Here is a 21,869-nt window from a genome sequence, read left to right on the forward strand (position 1 = left end):
AATATGGAAACAGGGAGTTCGGCTGACAAAAAAAAAAAAAATACTCAAGAAACTTCAGATATATCCAAAAAAAAAAAAAAAAAACAGTATTTGTAAAAACTAACAATTATATGTGTTTAGAGCATATGTAATTTCTGTTTGTTATATATGTTTATAGCCCTTGTAATTTATACTTGTTATATATATTTATAGCACTTAATTATTTATATAGAACTTGTAAATGGCAATTTAATATCAAACCACAAAATAATAACTAACTAAATAAATAATAACACTGTTCTATGGAGCAAATCAACTGAAAAGCTTGCTTTGCGTTCAACATTCCAACGAGAGTACTCACATAATACCTTATATGAAGGTTTCATTATGTTTATACCGTCCCATCAGAGGATGGAATTTTCTAGATGAATCTCCTGATTTCGGCTAATAATAGAGATATCATCATAATTTTAGTTAATTGTTAGAAAATACTGTTTTTACCAAAATTGTCAAATTTTTCATCAGGTCATTAAATGGTCACCAAGTTCGGAGGTGGAGTGCACTGGCCTGTCACTCATTTACCATTCATTGATTATATCACTATATATATATATATATATATATATATATATATCGTGTCCTTACATTGTGCAAAGTAATGAAATACTTAATTTCAAAGGTACCATAATAGTTAATAATCTAACATATGAATTACAAATATTTTACTGAAATGAACTAAGCACAAAGGAGTCTACTTTCTCTTTTCAGCTTGCTAAGCAGAATTTTAAAAAAATATATTTAATGAAGCTTTTGAGAATTTTACTATAAACACTCGATGAAATAGTAAATTGTTTACCAAAGAATTGCTTAAATCGAATCGGTGGCTAAACAGTTTTTCCTCCCAGATACAAAAATTTAGTCGATTCACAAAAGCAACAAACACAAAACTTTCATCGAATGCTTGAAAACAGCAAATACGATTTCGTCCTTCATCAAATTAGATTTTCAACGAGCGCCAACAGTTTTCCAGAGGAAGATCTTCTCGTGGAATAACATTGAGGACTCCGGAGAGAGGGGGGGGGGGGTCAAAACGCAAGTCATTACTACGGAATAATGTTAATTTCCATCCGTCACAAAAGAGTTTCAAGAATTCGAAGTTAAAAGCTAAATGATAAAAGGGGCCTCGCTTCTCGTTAATGATGTGGTAAGAGCGCTTCTAGTCCAATCTCGATTAATTTTGCATGGACACCCTGGAAAGAAACGACGATTGGGGGTTTAGTGCCCTGAGGTATCAACGGGTTCTCTGGGTATTTTCGAAGGGTATTAAGAATTTAAATTTTCATTCACGTCTAAGATTGAGAGAGGGTATTAATGAAGAACTGATTCAAAAGTCTTTATAAAGAATTAAAAAAAAAAATCCCTGAAGTATATATTTTAAAAGTCTTTGGCACTCATAACAAAAACTTTTTTTGAAATTTTATGATGCTCTGTAAGCAGAAAAAAAAAAAAAAAAAACCATCATATTTGTTTTCTGGAAATGTTTTGAGAAATATTTTGAGTAGTAAAATTTTGCTAATTGAAGCTTTCAAAACTATAGTAACGATTCCATTTAAAGAAAAATTCCGATTAATTGATAAAACTGAATATAGCAAGAGGAAAAGGCAAATTTTTAGATAAAAATAGCTAAAAATATTGTTACGAATCTGTGATGCGGCTTCCCAGCATAGTTGGTCCCATAGGAGGTCCCGGAGCTTGGCGACACTTTAGCGACTTTGGCGCCAAAATAGATTATACCCGAAACATCGAGAACTTTCCCGATCCATCCAGTAGGAACCGAGATACGCCTGAAACGTTCCTGATTGGTTGAGAGGCTTCTAGCCCCGCCTCCTGAGACCTATAAAAGGAGCTGCAGCTGCCTGGGAGTGGTGGTGAATTGAGTAGTCGTGAACCAGAGTAGTCGCAATCGACGGTAAAGAACTGGCCTTCCAGAGAAAAGCGGAGCAGCGACGGAATGAAGCTAGTGCTGAACAAAGCTGTGCGCTACTGTCTGCAAGTAGAGCTTTGTTGTATGCTGCACGTCTCGGCTGAAGATAATCGTCTTTTGTGTTGTATATAGTTGTCGTCTTTGTGTTGTCCCGTGTGTCTTCGTATAAATAAACGTCGTTGTTTTATTTTCTACTGCCGCCTGCTGATTGAGCGTTTTTCACACCATATAACTCCCACTATCCAAAAGAACCCGGAAATTTCGTAGCAATATTAATGTTTTTGCGAATAAAAGTTTTATAATATAAATATGCAATTAAATGTATAATATTATGCTCAACGAATGCTCTAATTAGACAAATAAATCTTTTACAAACTCGTAATTTAATTGTTAAAAGTTATTTTAAAATTTTTTAATTGTTTTCCAATTTAAATTCATGAAATGAATACATACAGTGGGCAGAAGGTGTGAGCATGTTTAAACGAAAAAAAAAAAAAAAAGAATATAAGAAATTTTATACAATTTTTGATTTAGCTTCAATTTAATCAGCATAACCTTGTATTCTAAATGATATTTAACATTATGTTAAGCAGGAATCTTAAAAGTCGAATTATGTTTGAATTCAAATTGAAAACATAAATGCTAGAAAAATTCCACTGCATGAAAATTGGAATTAACAAATTCTTTTTTTTATATTATATCTTCTGTTATAATATCATAATTAAAATTCTTGTCCCATGAAAAAGAAGTTTCTGTCTGATGAAGCTGTCTTCAGTTTCTGGCAAACGATTCAGAATTCAAGAATAAATTTTATAATAGGTCAATCAAGTGAAGTGAATGAGGTCAGCAGTTGAACAAATCAATTTAATTGAAGAGATCAGTAATCAAAATCAAATTTTTTTCCGTTATTGATAGAACAATTGTGGTATCACAAATGACGAAAGATGTCCAGAAAAGTTTTTTCGTGGCTCATAATTGGATGTTCATTCTACTGAAATTAGCATATTAAAACAAATTAGTATCATCTAATAATGTTTCATCATTTCAATGAGATCTCGAAGAATCTCATTTTCAAATGACATAATAATAATTTATAAAATATTTTTCAAAATTTACTATCAACATTATTTGTTATTGTGAAGTCTACTATTGGCGATAGTTGAGAAGATATTTGGCGAATTTTTCAGCTCCAAAAGATTGCGTCTCGTAAAATGAAAGGGGGACCACTGTTGACTTACAAAGGGAGGAGATGATTTGAATAGATGGTTTATTTTAAAAGTGTTTCCTTTTTTCTGTGCGGTTACAGCATTCATTTCAAAAGTGTGTACCTATTCTTTTTTGTATACATGCGAACATACTGCATTTTTTTTTAAATTTCAGGATCATCATTTCAAAAAGGATGAAATATCACAGTTATATTGTAAATCCTAAAAAAAAAAAAAAAAAAAATTTAGTGGAATAACAGAGCAGGTGAAATTAATCAATGCTTTGCTTCATTTATTTGCTGAAACTGATTTAAATCATTGACACAAAATCTTATAGAAATTTCTTATTGCATATAGAAGTTGAATTTGATATTCATTGAAAGAGGCATATATTTCTGCCATCTCTCTATTGGTGGAATTTTATTAAATACTAGGTATCTTTGACGACCAAGTGGTTGGTCAGAAATATTGGTTATGTTCAATTATCAATTACTTTACTGATATTAATAATTACCACAACAAAATATTTTCAAGTATTAAAATGTGGGACATATTAAAGCCATATTATTTTAATAGCTTTACACTATTCCATGAGCCTTCCTAATGGAGTAAGAGTATTAAAAATGTGACTGTCTGGATAATCTGATTTCATGCTAAAAGGTGTCTTCTGCGGTGCTGTAACTTATTTCTTGTGTAAACTGCATAGATAATTAACAAACATATTTCGTTTTTGGATTTTAATAACAGAAAAAACGCATAAGATTAAATATTTTATGAATTTAAATTCCATTGCAGCACTGAAATCTATTATGTTAAAACTACTTTTTAAGACAGTTTCTATGATAAACATTTTCTAACTGTAAAACGCCAAATATCGCTAAAGTTTTAATTTATTATAACGAAAAAATTGATCTGAGATGCATGTCGTCACTTTCCAAGATATAAGTCTGCTAAAATTGTTCAAAAAGCAAACAGTCTGACTTGTATAACCAGATATTTCCTTTTATTAACAGTGACAAATGGAATTAGCGCTTATTGAATTTTAGAAACCCTGATTTAACATCTCATGAATTTTATGAGAGCAAATAAAAATTAAAAAAGATCTGTATCTAACTCTTGGAAACTCTTGAAGTTAAATAATACCACACAAAGACGATTACATTTGGAAACGCGGAATTGGAAAAATTGATCCTAAGATTTCAGTCTAGAATGCATTTTTTTTTTTACCACTGAAGAACAATACTGTCCGGTTTTAAAGGATTATTTGTAAAAGCGTGATGCCAATCTTTTCAAAATATGAAGAAATAGTCATACAATTCTTATGTTAATGAAGTATGATGCCAAACATGATTTCCATAAGTTTAAGCCTTTGTAAGATGAAGAGTTTTAAGCCTTTGAAAGAGAAAACAACTCAACTATTCATACAAAAGATTAATTCATGCCAGAAAGCCTTGGAACTTTATTAAGAGGTTTATCATTTTAGGGTTTCTATTATTGGCAAAGCATTATCCTTTATTTCGATTTAAATGTTTATTTATTTTTTGGTAGCTCTTGACAAGAATTTTATTGTAAAATGTAAATTGAACTGATATTTAACTATATATTGCTAACTTTAGGCCACTTTTAGAATCTCTAGAGATTAAATCTCTTAAATCTCAAAAGATTTATATAGTAAAACTTATACACAACAAAAATATACTTATTTAGGTACCTTTTTTAAACTGGCCGCTTTTGGCGATAAGCTGTTCCACGAGTAATATTGGTTGTGCTTAATTTCAATTAAATTTCTAATGCATAGCTTAATGCTTGAATATATTCGCCAGAAATGTGTATTTCAAAAAAAATTAAATTGTGAGACATCAAAGTTGAGAAATTTTTCACCCTTTATGTCTGTTACGAATATGAAATACAGGGTTAGCAAGAAATAAGTTACCCACTTCACGGGGCTCTAAAATGCGTTCTATTGATCCGAATGAGATAAAATTTGAACTACAGATTATTGAGATGATGCACTTTATATTTATTAAATAAATAAAAAATTGTACAAAAATTTACCGTTAGGTGGCTTTGTAATACATGAAAAAAACCAAATAATATGCTTATAATTGTTAAATAAGTAAAATTAAAAATTAAAATTACTCAATATGTTCACCTTCATTTTCAACAATATGCTCCAATCGGAGAACCATATTTTCTATACATGACCGGAGGGAGTCTGCCGGAATATTAAGAATATGGCGCCGAATGTTGTCCTTCAGATTTGGTAGATTGATGGCCTTTGACGGTAGGTATTGTCCTTCAAATAACCCCACAACCAAAAGTCGCAAGGGGTAATGTCCGGCGAGCGAAGAGGCTCTGCTATTGAGAAATGACGTCTGATAACTCGTGCTTCTATGAACTGCTGTATTAACAATCGCTTTACACGACGATCAATATGAGGTGGTGCACCATCCTGCATGAGAATAATGTCTTGAAGGCATCCACGCTGTAGAAGAGTTGGGATAACAAAATCCCTCAGCATAACATGGTATTGTTGTCCTGTGGCGGAACAGGTTTGAATTCTATTTGAAGTTTTCTCCAATGATAAATGTAGTTGTAAAACCACACCATACTGTCACTTTTTCAGGATGCAAGGGTTGTTCCTGGATAACGTGAGGATTTTCCTCAGCCCAAATTCGACAGTTGTGGGTGTTAACTTGCCCACTGAGGCAAAAGTGGGCCTCATCACTCCACAGAATGTTCTATTGTCAAGTTGTGTCAACCACCATTCGAGCAAGGAACTGAAGTGCAAAAGTTTTACGGAACTGTAAGTCCCCGTCCTGCAACAGGTGCACAGACTTGATTTTGTATGAATAAAAAGGCAAAATCTGACGTAAGATGTTTCGTACAGTTGAATACAGCATATCCAGAACACGAAATAACTAGTAAACTCACACTATTATGCGGCAACTGACTGCTGGCTTCAACGAGCGCAGTCGCAACATTTTCGACGCTGGAAGAAGGGATTTTTTTCACCCTCTACCTGGAACAATACCAAGTTGCCCAATTTTTTTTCAAATTTCTGCATCATCTTGCGTTGGAGACATTGGACTTCTCCGTATCTGATTCATACGGCAAAATTCCTTTAGAGTTGCAACGGAGTTTTGTTGGTTCTGGTAGAGCAATTTCACCAGTTACGCTTTTTCTTGTAACGTAGGCATGATGAACAGAGAAGGAACTAATGTTCGTGCAGAATCCGCCTTCCTTTTATTCAAAGAAAAATGGTAATATACGAGCGCTGTAACGCAAATTATGTTTCACATTTTCAATGCATGCAAATAAATGCCATTTGTATTACAGCGCCATCTATTGGTGAATTGTTGTACAAGTTTTTTAAAATTAATAAATGTAAAGCGCCTCATCTGAATATTCTGTAGTTCAAATGTCATCTCATTTGGATCAATAGAACGCATTTTAGACCCTCTGAAGTGGGTAACTTATTTCTTTGTTAACCCTGTATTTATACAGAATCAAGTTCAATGCCATCATTATGTTATTAAAACATAAGTGTCTAATATATATAGATATTTTAATTTTTGCTATATCATAACCACAATTTCCTATTCTTGATACAAACTGCATACATCTTCCACACAATCTTTCTCTGCTTTCAGTATGAAAGAAAATTACGGGGTTAAATATTTGACAAATCTTTGAAAGCGATTTTAGTTTTATTCACAACATAGAATATATAGTTGGAAAATATACTGACAAATATCTTTAAAAATTAATTAAATCTAGACTAGCGAATTTTCCAACATTAAATTGGTATCGTTGGCAAGATTTTTTTCAATTTTGAAACGGTGTAAAAGTATTTTTGTATGGGAATACTTTTAGAAATAATTCAGACCCCTCCCTCCCCCCCCCAAAAAAAAAGTCACTTCATTTTTTATCAAATGGTCTGTCATGTGCAAAATTAATTACTACGCATAGATATATACACACACATATTTTTATATTATTAGTAGAAGTAGAGGCATAGATAGTTGAATTTTTATGTCTTAACCCTTTCTAGGGCAGTGGAAAGTATGCTTAGCACCCAATTTATCAATATTTGTATGAAATTATGTAGGTTGGCATAAGTTCTGACACATTTTTTTAGTAAGTCAGAAACTTAAAGGTTTCAGTTCTTTATCTCAGACAAAATGATGTGTCTTAATTTGTTACTTAATTATCAATTAACCAAATTAATTAATTAATCAAATTAAATGTATCTAATAAGCTAAATGAATCCCTTTTCTTATTCTAATTTCAAGCCTAAAAATATTTTAACATAATATGACTAGAAAAAAATGGTCCTTCAAAGAGTTAATTCTAATGAATTACCACGAATTACTATAAAGCTTTGAGCATAAAGTGTAGTTTTTATGTTATTTTTAATATCATAACGAAACTTAGCTGACAATTGTAATTTTTTAATTTCTTGTATACGTAATATAGCAATCGCTGAAAAATTCGAATTACACATTTTAACGAGTTTCGGCGTTTTAGACCCCTCTGAGTTCGAAAAACACATATTTGCAAAATGTCCGTGGGTCTGTCTGAGACAAAGATAATTCATAAAAGCTTACAGCTAGACAGTATAAATTTGGTATACACCAAATTTGCAGCTTTCTATCAAATTTTGTGTAAAATCTGTTCAGAGGAGATTCATATGTCTAGTAGTTTGAATATAAGATAACATGATAGCTGCAAAACAAAGAGAGCTATATAGATAAGATTCGGTACACATATTTAAGATTGTAAAAACCTGTCAAAGTTTTAGACAAAATCAACGCCGGTTTGACTGTCTGTCGATCTGTATTTTCGGAGACATATTAATGTAATAATTCAAAAACGCCATGACTTAAAAATATCAAATTAGATACAAGATTTTATGGCCACAAGTGCAGTTTTCTGTCAAATTTTTGTTCCAATCGGTTCAGAAAAAACGCGTGTAAAATCAAATTCGATTTTCGGATACTATTAATGGCATGCCATGAATTAATAGCCAAAAAACTCGCCAATAATCACAATATTAGATTAAGTAAAGATGCTAAATTTACGCCAAAAGTTATTTCGTAAATATTATACGAAATGCTATTGAAGACGCCCTCTGGCACGATAAGTTTACTAGAAAGTATGCGAGAAAGTTTTAAGAAGACCAATCCCGCTGGTTTAATTAAATGGCATCCGGAATTTAGAAGTAATATTTGAAATCAAATGAATGCCCCTAGATCTGGAAGCCAAAACTTTCTTCTTCGGTGAAGACACGGCAATTGTCGCAACCAATACGAATTAATTTTGGAAGAATGTAAACAATTCTTGTCACGTTTCTTCCAAGAATGAATGGGGGACAACAAAATAGTGAATGAAACTTCGGCAGCCAAAATAAAGAAAACAGACAACTTGGAATTTATTTCTTCGGCTCAACAGATTCTCGAGTCGGTTATTCTGATTTTATTTTATAAATTTTCTAGGAGATTTTTTTTTTCTATCGAAATATTTCAAATCCGATTTTTTCGATATACTTTAAGACGGTTCAGACGTCGGAGAGTCTCAACAATAAAATGAAAGATTTGAAAGTAGAACTAAATAAAAGGCTTCTTGTATGTTAAGTTAAAATGCTAGCAAACATTTGAGGCTACTGAATTTATCTCTAAATATATATCGTGATTTGTAATGCCACTTAAATGCACTATAGCACTCAGTTTAAGAGGATGAAAAATGCACAGAGAGCCAAAATTCTGAAAAGCCGAGTTCTAGAGTCAATCGCTCATAATAGTAATACCGCATCTGGTACACTAAAAATAGCTTTATTTAAAATTATTCGCTTCTGTTGACCAGTTGGTTTATCAGAGTTATTGGTTAAATTAGTTTCAGTTATATCGTTTAGATATAAAGTGCCGGCGTCCTGGCATAGGGGTAGCGCGTCTTCCCCGTTGTCTGGGCGTCCTGGGTTCGAGCTTGGCTGTTCTTCATCTGTTCTATCTGTGAGATGTGTGAATGTGTCCCCCTGCAAAAAGGGGTTGTGCACGTGTGATATATAGGAGAATGTGATACGTGAGTAGCTAAGACGTACTCTTGGCCCTGATTGGTGCTAGTAAAACAAGAGAAGCTCCCTTGACTTAAAATCGCTGCCTTAGCCAGCGAGCTTATCCATGGCAAGTGCCATCATAAACAAAAACAACAGATATAAATGTATGACCATGGAGGCTTTAAATTGTGAGATCTCAGAGTCGTGCTAATTTAACTGTCTTACTTAAGTTCTGTTTATTGAATATACGAATATTCTTAATGGAGATATGACAGGGCTATTAAAAACGAAAATGTCCGTTTCATCTGTCTTCTAAACTTACTGTAGCTTCCCTTTTTAATTCGTCTTCTACAGATATTAAAAAGAATCCTTCTTCTTTACTTTCCAACAATAGAAGAAAAATCATTCATTCATAAAGACCTATAAAAGGAGCTGCAGCTGCCGGGGAGTGGTGGTGAATTGAGTAGTCGAAGAGTAGTCGGAAGCGACAGAGAAGAGTGGCCGGGATCAACGGTGAAGAGTAATCGGAATCGACGGTGAAGAACTGGTCGTCCAGGGATAAGCGGAGCAGCAATGGAGTCAAGCTAGTGCTGAACTAAGCTGTGCGCTACTGTCTGCAGTAGAGTATTGTATGCTGCACGTCTCGGCTGAAGATAATCGTCTTCTGTGCTGTATGTAGTTGTCGCCTTTGTGCTGTCCTGTGTGCCTTCGTGTAAATAAACGTCGTTTTTTCATTTTCTACTGCCGCCTGCTGATTGAGTGTTCTCCACACCATATAACTCCCACTATCCAAATGAATCCCGGAAATTTCGTAACAATATCAATGAGGGCTCAACCTTGGTTCCTACCAATGCTGTTTACGGTGGTTCGATCATTCAGATTTTATCCGTGTGCTTCAAGGCGGGTCGGAATTGTCAAAGTGTGACCAACTAATAGTGAAGAATCTTTTTATTCTTTCATACTGTAACTGTTGGATAATTGCTATAAATAACAGCAATAACTTGTTTGCTAAATAACATATTAATTGTTAACACTTATTAGAAAATTTTTGATCATTGTTTTTAATTAATATAAAAATAATTGACAAAAACAATTACATGCAAACCTAGAGAAGTCTACATCAAAACATACATATATTTAAAAAAGTATTGGCTGATTTGTTTTGTCAAAACAATCGTAGAACCGAAGACAATCATAAATTAAAAATTAAATGGTATAAATCCCTTGTGAAATACGTTTATTCAAGTAGTCTAAATATTTCTCTAAGTGAAAAATTGACGAGGCTTAATATTATCTGTTTATACTTCACAGATGCAGTGCATATTTTGATAGATGCAGGGAGCTATTCCCATACGATTTACAAGCAAATTGATTTTATTTACACAGCAATACACTCTCACAGAATATATCGATTTTAATAACCATAGACGAAACCAGTTGGATGCAAATATACCTTCCTTGAAGTATTTACTGGAAGTTCCATTGAATTCTAATTTATTCTCGAATATTAAAGACTAATGGGCTTTTGCGGCCAGTGGGTTTGCTGGTAATATTGATTGCGTTTAATTTCAATTAAATCTCTAAAGCTTAGTTTGATGTTCATGGTTCGCTTAACTAAATATTCTTAAGCTATAGAATGGGGTAGTTATTTAAGTCGTATTATTTAAGTAATTCTGCACTTGTTCTTCTCATTGTGTGCATGGGCATGTCCAATGAAATTTAATTTACTATCACATGACGTAACTGACTACGTCATCGAATAATAAATTGGATGTTTTCACCGGAAAATTCGTTTTCATCTTCCCCATGCAAGATATATAGTCAATCGCAAGCTTTACTTGTTGAGCCGCAATTTTCTTACAATGGTGTACGAGCTGGATTACTATTTGGCGATAAAAGGAAATGAAAAATATCAACTATTAATATTATCAATATTGCGTTGTGACTTGCCCGCTGACAATAATCTGCCAGCGATTTAAGCCGAATGAGCATCTCTTATTTTTTCAGTACCGCCAACTAGCGCCAAGAGTACGACTTAGCTACTTACACGTCAAAACTCTTTTTACTGGGACTCCATTCATTCATTTCATTCACAGATCGTAATTTAGACCTGAATCAGAGAACGATTACCTCTAAACCAGTATTTCCAGTGGTATTACTCTCAACATGGAGAACTTTATGACCACGACAGATTTATACGTGCGCCAGCCACCACACACACGCAGAGTCTTCGGCCGGCAGGGTTCGAACTCGCATCCAACGCCCTACCGACCAGGTTATCCAGGCCATTATGAATTATTAATAATTAATAACTATCAATTATTAACAGTCATTTACCTTACCGAATATGTTTTCTAATAAAGTTTTAAAATTTGCTTACACATGCCATAAATTATTATTGAACTAAAAAGGTAAAGTAAAATTTATTAGAGTACTACCAAAATCGATAAAGATAAAGATAATCAATAAAATAAAGATATAAAATCAATAAATTTCCAATTATTTTCAGTGTCAGCAATGAAAAAGAAGCATGCGATTAATTATTATATTACAATGAAGATAATTCGTATTTAATGTAGCAATGGAAACTATTGTTGCTAACTGTGTATACAAAATTTTAAAAAAGTAAAAATAATTTCTGAAAAAAATATGCGGCATCTACAGTAATATTTTTGAACAAAACAATTTTTAATTTTAAGGTGGTGTAAAAATTATTATTATTTTTTTATTCTTATAATTTCGTTAAATTATTTCCAAAACTGAGTCAACATTTCGTTTTATTTTTAATTACTTCAAATTTAAGAAAGAAAAAAAAATGCTTCGAATTCCACATTTATATTTCAAAATATATTTATGCCGAAATTCAAAGGTTGTCCAGTAGAATGCTAAGGAACAAACTCTCAAGTTCCTACCCCTTTTTATTAATAATGTTTAAGTAAGTTTTTACTCGTATATTTCATTTAAGTTTGTTCTTGTAATTTTTGCTTAAGTTTTAACTTAAGTAATAACTTTGTGTAACTACTAAAGTTTCAATTTAATTAAGTTTTATTAATTGTTTAACATTTAATTTATTTTAATTAAGTTTTAATAACTACTTAAATTTTAATTTAATTTCATTAAGTCTTAATAACTACTTAAATTTTCATTTAATTTAATTATGTCTTAATAACTACTTAAGTTTTAATTTTTTATGTAAGTTTTAATTTAATTTAAATGTTTTGATAACTATTTACGTTTTAATTTTATTTAATTAAGTTTTAATAACTACTTAAGATTGAATTTAATTTAATTTAGTTCTAATATTTGTTTATATTTTAATACCTATTTAAGTTTTATTTAATAAAAGTTTTAATAATTCCTTTTTAATTTAATTAAGTTTTTATAACTTTTTACGTTTTAATTTAATTCAATTCAATTCAGTTTTAATAACTACTTAAAAGTTTTAATTTATCAAGGTTAGTATACTCACAGAAAATTCTTTTGCCGTAAAATCAATCAACCATATTTCAAATTTAAGATGCAATTAAGATATTGGAATTGAACGAAGGTATTAAACAGTGATGGTGGGAGGGTGGTCCATAATCTCGCACTACACTAACCAATCTCTAACTAGAGCGAACCATGACGATTAGTCACGCACATATGGACGTTTACATTTGGCAACATTTACATATTCTGCGTTGCACCTTGTCGCATATTAAACTATACAACTTGCAACTTACATGTCGTATTGGACTGTCAGATTCACGCTGCAGTTAACACGGAACAACTGATTAGTTCGTTTCTGTTCTAATTTTGCATTAATAACATAGACGCGAATTATACAATGCAAAATTCTGAAGTAAATAATAATGCTTCTTTTCGGCAGGTTTGAGAAATATGGAGTCATTTCGGTTGCGTTTAGCTTTGATTGTTTCGACATTTAGTTCTGGTGAATTTATTTCAAATTGATTGTAGCATTTTTAGTTAGTCCAAGATATAAGTATTCATGCTATATGTGTGTGCGTGTGCGTATATATATATTGTTTTGGAATCTTTTTTGCTCAATAATATCAAACGCCCGGGGGTGGCCCCTCGAAATGAGGATGAGATGCATCCGTCATGGTGGTCACACACACACACACACACACACACACACACACACACACACACACACACACACACACACACACACACACACACACACACACACACACACACACACACACACACACACACACACACACACACACACACACACACACACACACACACACATATATATATATAGGAGTGGCAAAACTCATGCCGCTAAGAGGGATTTAACGGTTTTTAAAGTTAAATAAAAATATTTGGTTAAATAATGTATACTTAAATAAAAAAATGTTCATAAAGCACATACTATAAAATACACTTTTAGCAAGTAGACATTGTTTTATAACTGAAAAAGTATCAACCCACGTCACTTTGCAGTTTATGTAATACTTATTATATATTTCAGATATAAATCGACGGGCAGAAAAATTGTGTGAGATTTAATATATCAGATATTGTTGTCAGTAATGCATATCTTAAATTAGCAGAAGATTCATTGACTGTTCAAATCGTACTTTAGATTTACAGATGACAGTTAAATCCAACAGTAGAAGAAGGAAAAAATTCTTAAAGGGCAGGTGTAATCTGGTTGGTAGGACTTTGGATTCGCCACCTTTGGCCTGCTAGTTCGAACGCTGCCGGCTGAAGACCTTCCGAGTGCGTGGTGGCTGATAGTGCGCGCATAAATCTGTCATGGTCATAAAGTCCTCCATGTCGAGAGTAATACCACTGGGGATACTGGATCAGGGGTGATCGTTCTCTGATTGAGGTCTAAATTACGATCTATGGATGAGTGAATGAAATGCATGAATGAAGCCCGCCCCGTGAAAAAGTGTTCTGATGTGTGTGTAACTAAGTCGTACTCTTTGCCCTGCACAGCGTTACTGCGAAAATAAGAGACGCTTCCTTGGCTTAAACTCCCTGATTTCTAAAGTCAATGGGCTTGTCTATGACAAGTGCCATTAGAAACAACAACGAAAATTCTTTGAATTTTATTGGGAGAATAAAAATGAAGTGTCTCTTTCATTTTGTTTACACTAGGAAGTGTCCTTATTTGCTCTTTGAAGGCAAAAGATTTAAAAGACTTCAGACGTAGGTAAACATTTAGTTGCTAGAAACTATGAGAGAGGCATTTGGTTGCCGCTTGTATTAGTAGTTTGAGTAAAAAAAAGACAATTTAATTTTCGTTGAAGTATTTTTCGTCCAGCTTTACAGATTTACATACTTTTGAAATGTTTATTTATTTATTTATTTTTGGCGAAATCAGATATGAAAGCCAAAGATGAAAGTGAAATAAACTTGCCATTTTTTTAAATTTAAAAATTTTTTGTCATTTTTTTTATTTTTAAATTATTTTATAATTGTAGACACTTATTATTACCTACAAGGAAAAATAAATTTTTAACTCTAAAAGTAAGGTGATATATGTTTTGTTATAGTATGTATCCATATTAATAATTTAAAAAATATATAATTTAGTTTCAATGGCAGATATTAAATGTATTTGTTACTGATATGTTTTTTTGAAATTATGAACATATGGGAAAAACGGATGGTAAAAGAATGGACAAATTTGATTTTTGACAACTTTGTTCTGGTTGGATGAATTCATGCATTATTATCTAGAATTTTATCTATTTATCTTTAAAAAATAGATTTGTAAAATCTAGATAAAAATCTTAGATCTCTAAAAGTAATTTTACATCTCTAATAATTTGTCTAAAATAAATTAAATTTTAAACTTACTATTTAATACCTCTATTTTTAATTTTTTTTAAAAATTAATCATATTAGTACTAATTTACATTAATTATATTAGTACAATTATATTTAGTACATATTAATAAAATAATTAATCATATTAATAAAATTAATCATATTAGTACATATTTCTGCAAAATTAGTCGATGTTTTGAAATATTATAGAATATCATAACAATATTCCCGAGCATTTTCTGTTACTAGAGTAGAAGCATATTAAGACTCAATCACTGTTTGTATTGGGTATTCAAAAAATTTAAAAAATATTACTAAACCTAAAAATTTACCAGTAATAGATTTTTTTTCTTCAATTTATGCATCAGAATTTCTGTCATCTAATGATGTATTTATTTAAAATTTTACCTTAGTATAAATATTATAAAATAGACCATTCAACAACCTTGAAACTAAAAGTCATTTTATTGCACAAGCGGGTTTAAAAATAATAAAACTAAAATATATAATCTAAATTGTCCTCTTTTATTTGCCTGCAAATATGAGCATTTTCGAGCATGAAACTAATAGCCAACCTCCACCATACCATGAAACCTTTTACTTAATTAAAGACGAACAAAACACTATTCAAAATCTCAAATATTTATGAAGATACACCGGCCATTCCAAGCAAGCATTAGGACAATTCTTCCACTGACTATTTCATCAAGCATAGTCATGCGTTACTAGAATTCAACTGTGTTCCTCTGAACAATATTTGGTGTCTCTTAATTGAATCATTTCTGTTCGCTTTGAAAAGTGCACAGTGGCATAGAAATACAAAATCTCCAGGGATGTCCCAATTGTCCAATAATGAAGCACCACGTACTAACAGGACGGGGATTATTTCTAGTTTAATGTCACGAGTGTATTGATTTTCGAGGCAAAGAAAGCTCCAACTAATTGCTGGAACTTCAGGCAGAGTTTGGTATAAGATGAAAGACGTCTTGCTTGTAATTACAGGGCGTGCTTTCTGTTTAAGAATAGAATTAGGGCTTCTCATTTCCTAATTTTGTTGATGAAGACGTAAGACCGTGATGGAAGATCTTATTTTAGTATTCACATGTTAAGAGGTTTGTGTGCCTTGTGTAGGAGGATGGTAATTTATAGCGGAACGAAGAATCGGACATGGCTGCAGGGAATAATTCTAAAGAGGTGTGTTAGTGACGCCTTCTTTCACTCTTAGTATACTAGGGACAAATATATCTAGTATAATAGAAAAAGTACGGATCGTTCTCTGTTACTCTAAAGTAGAGAAATGTAAGAAAAATTATAACTTTACCTTTAAGTTTTTAACTTATATTTGTCCTTAATGAATCGTCGCTGATGGTGTTAATATTACTAATATATATGATGATGATGTACATAATATGTTATGATATTTTGAGATGATTCATTGGGGATAAAGAAGACATTGTTATTATATAATTTACTCTATTTAAGACAATGTACTTTATATAGAAAATATATAATTAAAATATAAATACTTAAAACTCAATTATAAAAAAAGAACTAGATTTAAACGCAATGCCACTTCATATACGTATTACTTATTAAATACGCAAACTGAGTAGACCAAACTTCTCTCGGAGTTTTTTTTTTTTTTTTGTAAGATTGTAAATAAAATCCCATTCTATGACTTGTTCAAAGTTATAAGAGAAATATAATTGAATTTCAAATGCAGGATAGAACATAAGAAAAATAAGTAATGATTCAATATCTTCTCTGATGCATATTTTATGCATAGAATTACTCAATATATAGATTGCGATCAATGAAAGTAAAAGCATTTTGTTTTAAAATGTAAATTAAAAACACGAATTAGATTTATTTAAGTTTTACAAATCCTTTAGAGAAAATATAACGATCAATACATCATCGAATATTGCCTGAAACATCTGAAGTTTTTATGATGTAATAAAATATACTTGTACATTAAATATGAAATTTAGTGCCCAGTTTTATAACATAAGAGAAACGAATGATTAAGTTTTCTGCTATTTCAAAAATCAGACATAAATTCTACATTTAAACTAATGTTTGAAAATAAGTAATGAATGCTTTTTCACAGGAATAACTAAATAAAATGGCTCACACGCATTTTTAGAAATATTTCTTTTTATCAAATCTCACAAATTTTAGTTATTGTTACCTGCATCTTTAGAATCTATATATTTAAAAAAAAAAAGCAAAACCCCTAAACTAGCCACCTAACTCCAACTACAGATTCGAATTTTCCACTTTTTAAAATGTTTAGGAAAACTCACAACCATTAAATGAGGCATCATATGATTGTTTGCTCCACCCCCCCTCACTCTTCAAATTCGACAAAAATCTCAAATACTCAATTTTTTAAAAATATTTTCTATAACATCGGTAGTTTACCTGCTCTATTTTCAACAACTGGAATGATTTCGTCAATTTCATTTCCCATTCAATTAACACTTTATAAACATAGCTAACAGACAGACTATCCTTTGTTTTTAAGTGCAAATATAATTTTAAATAATATTTTCTTTTTTTTTCAATTCCTACTATTAGCTCCCACTCTCTCTATATATATCATGTTCAAATTTTCAATCGTTAATCAAATACTTTTTATTCATCCACTCAAGTTCAAATACATTTTTTTAAACTTATAGTGGATGGCACCTGATGTTAATACAGTTTTTTCAAATATTAATTAATGAATTAAATTTGTCCAATAATTTCTATTTGGTCGCCAAAATCGCCAAATCAGTCGCCATATCGCCAAGTTTGTCGCCAAGCTCTATTTTGCCACTTAATATTGCAATTCTGTCATATGTATATACGTATTTATATTAATTGTAATTATTTAATAAAAAGTAACTAAAATAAAAAAACTTTTTATTGACCTAAGTAGGAATTGACTTAAATTTTTTTTATATATATATTACTTGTTTCTGGTGAGTTTAGTTAATCAAAGTTCATTGATATACCTAAATTAAGGCTTTTAAAATGACAGGGAACAAGCAGTTTATATATAAAATATAAGTTTTCGGAATATATGATGCCAAAATTTTTTATACAACATGCGGCAGTGGTTCACGGAAATGTTTGTATATACTTTCTGATAAATGCATTAATTATTATTAGCAGCATTTGACTGACGAACAATAGTTATGAAACAACCTATAAGTGCCTGATCTTTGGCGATTTTTTTGGCGTTACTTAATGGGATGCGGTTAATATAAAATTACCAGAATACCAAACGTGTATTTTGGAGACATTTTGTCTGACCGATTGTTTTGACTGGCTGGTGAAAGTACGGATCGTCTGAAGGTCAACTCTTTGACGGATTTAGCTCCAAATTTGATAGGTATCGATATCTAAATATTAAATATGTGTAAATTGTGTTGTTTTTAGAATCAGAAAAATTTGAAACATGGACAATTGTCAAAACCTCTAGCATAAATTTTTTGACGATAATAATTCTTCTGCATTTTTTTCCTGCTGTGTTTAGCAGTGAATTTCATATTTCATTTGTATTAAATTGTCAAACATTCTATCGAACTCAGAAATTTCTGGAACGGTATAAAATATAAAAGGAATGCGAGAAACAGGTTGAAATTTAAAACATCCAGCGAAATGTTTGTAAGACAGATGCCTTTATCCTATTTTGTAAAGCAACAATAGAAGTAGAAATTACTTTAGAATATTTTAGAAATCCAGCAGAGGAGAGAAGAAAGATAAGAGAGCTAAAGCAGTTTTTCTAACTTTTTTTTAGTTTTTCTGAAATAATAGTTTTATTTTATCTTACTTCTAGCATTTCAACAGTTTATTTCAAAGAATCCAAGGTTCTTTTTTTAAAAATTGATATGATGCATGCTTGAAAGGAATATTCAATTTAATATTCCTTTAAATTTAAATATTCATTTTTTTTCTTCTTATTTCTTGATGTAATAGTTCTGTAATTTTATGCTGCTGTGTGTTGTCGCTGATAAGACACTATTTTATTCTAGACTTTAATTATCAGAAAATCAACTGACTTATTTAATTAACAATTTTTGAATGATAATTGATTTATTTAACATTAATAATAGCATCTGCAGTTACATTTTTGAGCAAAAATTTGAGGTCAATATTTCATAACATTTATAATAATGAATTATGAGTTAAACACCAAAGAAAAGAAAATAATTAAAATGAATTTAATTTCATATTTATAAATCATATTTAAAAGTGTACTTTAAAAAGTTTTCTTCAGGTTGACTTATTTATCATGACCTCTTCTTAAGAATTTAAAATTTCGGTTCGGTCTCAGCTTTTCGCAATTACCTCTACTACTGCTAATAATAAATGTATGTGTACATTGATGCTCTACAGGCCAAAACATTTGGCATACAGCTGTCAAATTTGGTAGAATATCTTTACTTCCCCATTTAAATGTTTACATAATTATTTGGTCACTTTCCTTTATCTACTATAATTTAATAGTCAATAAAGTTATTTTGTAAATTCCATAAAAATCATCACAAATCTTGAGATTTCGTTGAAATATCGTTTTTTTTTTATCAAAGGCATACAATAATCTTTGTATTTTGTAATCATCTTTGTTTTGGATATTTAGATAACAGAAGAACATTTAAAGACCGAGAAATTAATTTTTTCATAAAATATAAGATTTTTCAGATTCTAGGGAGTATAATTTTCAACTCTTGATCTAGTCTGGCACTATAGAACTATTGTACCAAATTAGATCGTATAAAAGGCATAGTTGAATTTATTTAAGGCTAATTAGAAATTATAATAATGAAACATAAATTTATTTTATAAAAACGAAACTAAGACCATTCAACTAAACACATAAAATGCAATGTTATAAAAATGGGAATTTCAATGTGAAAAAAAATTAATAAAACCCTTTATTCCAAATAACATTAAAATAAAATAAAATAATGATTGTATAAGAAAAAAGGATATGTATAAGAAAAATATTATACAAATTATTCGGTCTCTATTAAATTCTTTTTATACTACTTCATATGTTGATTGCAATTCATTACATAAATAACTATGATGCACTCCGTAGTATATTTAAAATATTACTTTGCATAAATGGCTTTTATATTTTCTTAAGGGACAAGAGGAGGAAGAAGTTGATTAATGAAATGGATACTGGGATGCAGATTTATTGTTACCCTTTTGTCACAATAGCTGCTAGTTTCAAGATTTCATGTATTGACCATGCTATATTGTGCTTTGGTTTTAAAAACTTTAATGTTAGTAATAAATGTAATTATATCTAATTATGTACAATCACACGTAGAAGCAATTAATGTACATTAAAGTAAAGATAATTGACGATTGCCTTTATCATGCACCACTCCGTCTAAATCCATTTTCCATTACCCATGTGCGCCTTGCATAAGTGGCTTCTTGCCCTTCTTTTTCTCATTTGTGGTTTGGAGAAATTCGCCACCTAGATAGAATGGATACTCATGAAAGACAGACACCTTCCCCCAGATTCTTCGGTTCTTTAATGTCTGTTCATTTTACCGACAGTTTGCGGGTAGTTCCTAATGTCCACAAGCCTAGTAAAGCCACGTTCTCTTTGCTCGTTGACTTTATAGATATGGTAGTAAATCTGCCAATCTAACCTATTGAAGGACCACTCTCGTCTGTGGACATCGATTGGGAGCTGCCCACAAACTGTCGATAAGATGAACATGCATCAAAGAACCCCGAAAAACCACAAATGAGGAGAAAAAAGGGAAAATGCGCTGGACTCAAGGCGGGAATGGGCCATCGGATCGGGGATTAATAGGCGAATGGCGAATAAAAGGGGGATTGATAGTTTGAAGATGGGTCGGATGTCAGATTTATGACCATATCCGTAAAGCAACGGGACATTTATTGGTTATCACTATTCATTTACTCAATATCTCTGCATTCATGGTCGGGTCTCTTTCAGAAAACTAATGACGTAGTTTAATGCTAACAGACTACGAAGAATCTAATAAAGAAAAACACCCACCTGAATTTACTGCATGGATGTATAATCCAGTGTCCAGCGGCCTTTTGTCGAATCCTTTCCTTCATAAGTGCTTTCTTGCTTCCGAACAGTTTCATGGCTAATTTATTGTCCGAGGGCTGAAAGAGGGCTTCCAGTTGATTCCTCATGAACCCAGCCTTGGCCTCAGAGATTCCGGGGCCGATCTCCTCTTTAGGTGTGCCGTAGAGACTTACGTCATCTTTCTCACCCTGATTGTTTTCTCCACCCCCGGAACCCCCCTTGGTGTTAGAGGGCGGCTTGCCGTCCTTGAAATTCATCTCTGGAGAGATGTAATCGTTGACCAGGTCTTCTTCGTTTGCGGTGACCAGGGAATCGGTGCCCGTGTGGGTATTGTCCACCGATATCTTAATGGAGTCCTGGCGGTGGATGGGGCCCCCTTGCTGTCCAGGGGGCCCCGGGTTGGAGTGATTGGAGCTCCCCCTGTTATTGCCCTCTGAGGCGTTTTCGTCGTCAGGAGGGGTCCCGTAGCGAATGCGACCGTTGGCCAGGCGAAGGCTGGGCAAGCGTTGAGAGTGGCTTTTGACGGAATCACCGTCCGCCGCCTCGGAGCCCCTGAAAAGATAAAAAAAATATAAAGCTCATTTTAGATGAAGATTGCTAATTTATAAGAATTGTTTTGCACATCGAAATAGTAAATATTCAAACTAGACACACATTTTGGATAGTGATAGCTTAGTTGCTTTGGTTGAATTTCTGTTTCGTCTATGATAAACGGTTTATGTATTTACATACCAAGGGTAAGTCGTATGTGCGTAGCAAGGGGTAAATATTATTCCACTG

The 21,869-nt window shown here is 31.9% G+C and overlaps 1 protein-coding gene across 1 annotated transcript in view; it reads right to left on the reverse strand.

The window, feature by feature from the left end:
* LOC129967801 (potassium/sodium hyperpolarization-activated cyclic nucleotide-gated channel 2-like) overlaps positions 1 to 21,312 on the reverse strand; it is a 293,220-nt gene extending 271,908 nt beyond the window's left edge. Inside the window, exon 1 of the mRNA XM_056081912.1 lies at positions 21,051 to 21,312. Coding sequence (XP_055937887.1) covers positions 21,051 to 21,196 — 146 coding nt within the window. The 5' untranslated portion in view covers positions 21,197 to 21,312. The remainder of the gene's footprint in view (positions 1 to 21,050) is intronic.
* Between the last annotated feature and the right edge of the window lie 557 nt (positions 21,313 to 21,869).

The sequence above is a fragment of the Argiope bruennichi genome, chromosome 1, assembly GCF_947563725.1.
Source record: "Argiope bruennichi chromosome 1, qqArgBrue1.1, whole genome shotgun sequence".
Lineage (NCBI taxonomy): Eukaryota > Metazoa > Arthropoda > Arachnida > Araneae > Araneidae > Argiope > Argiope bruennichi.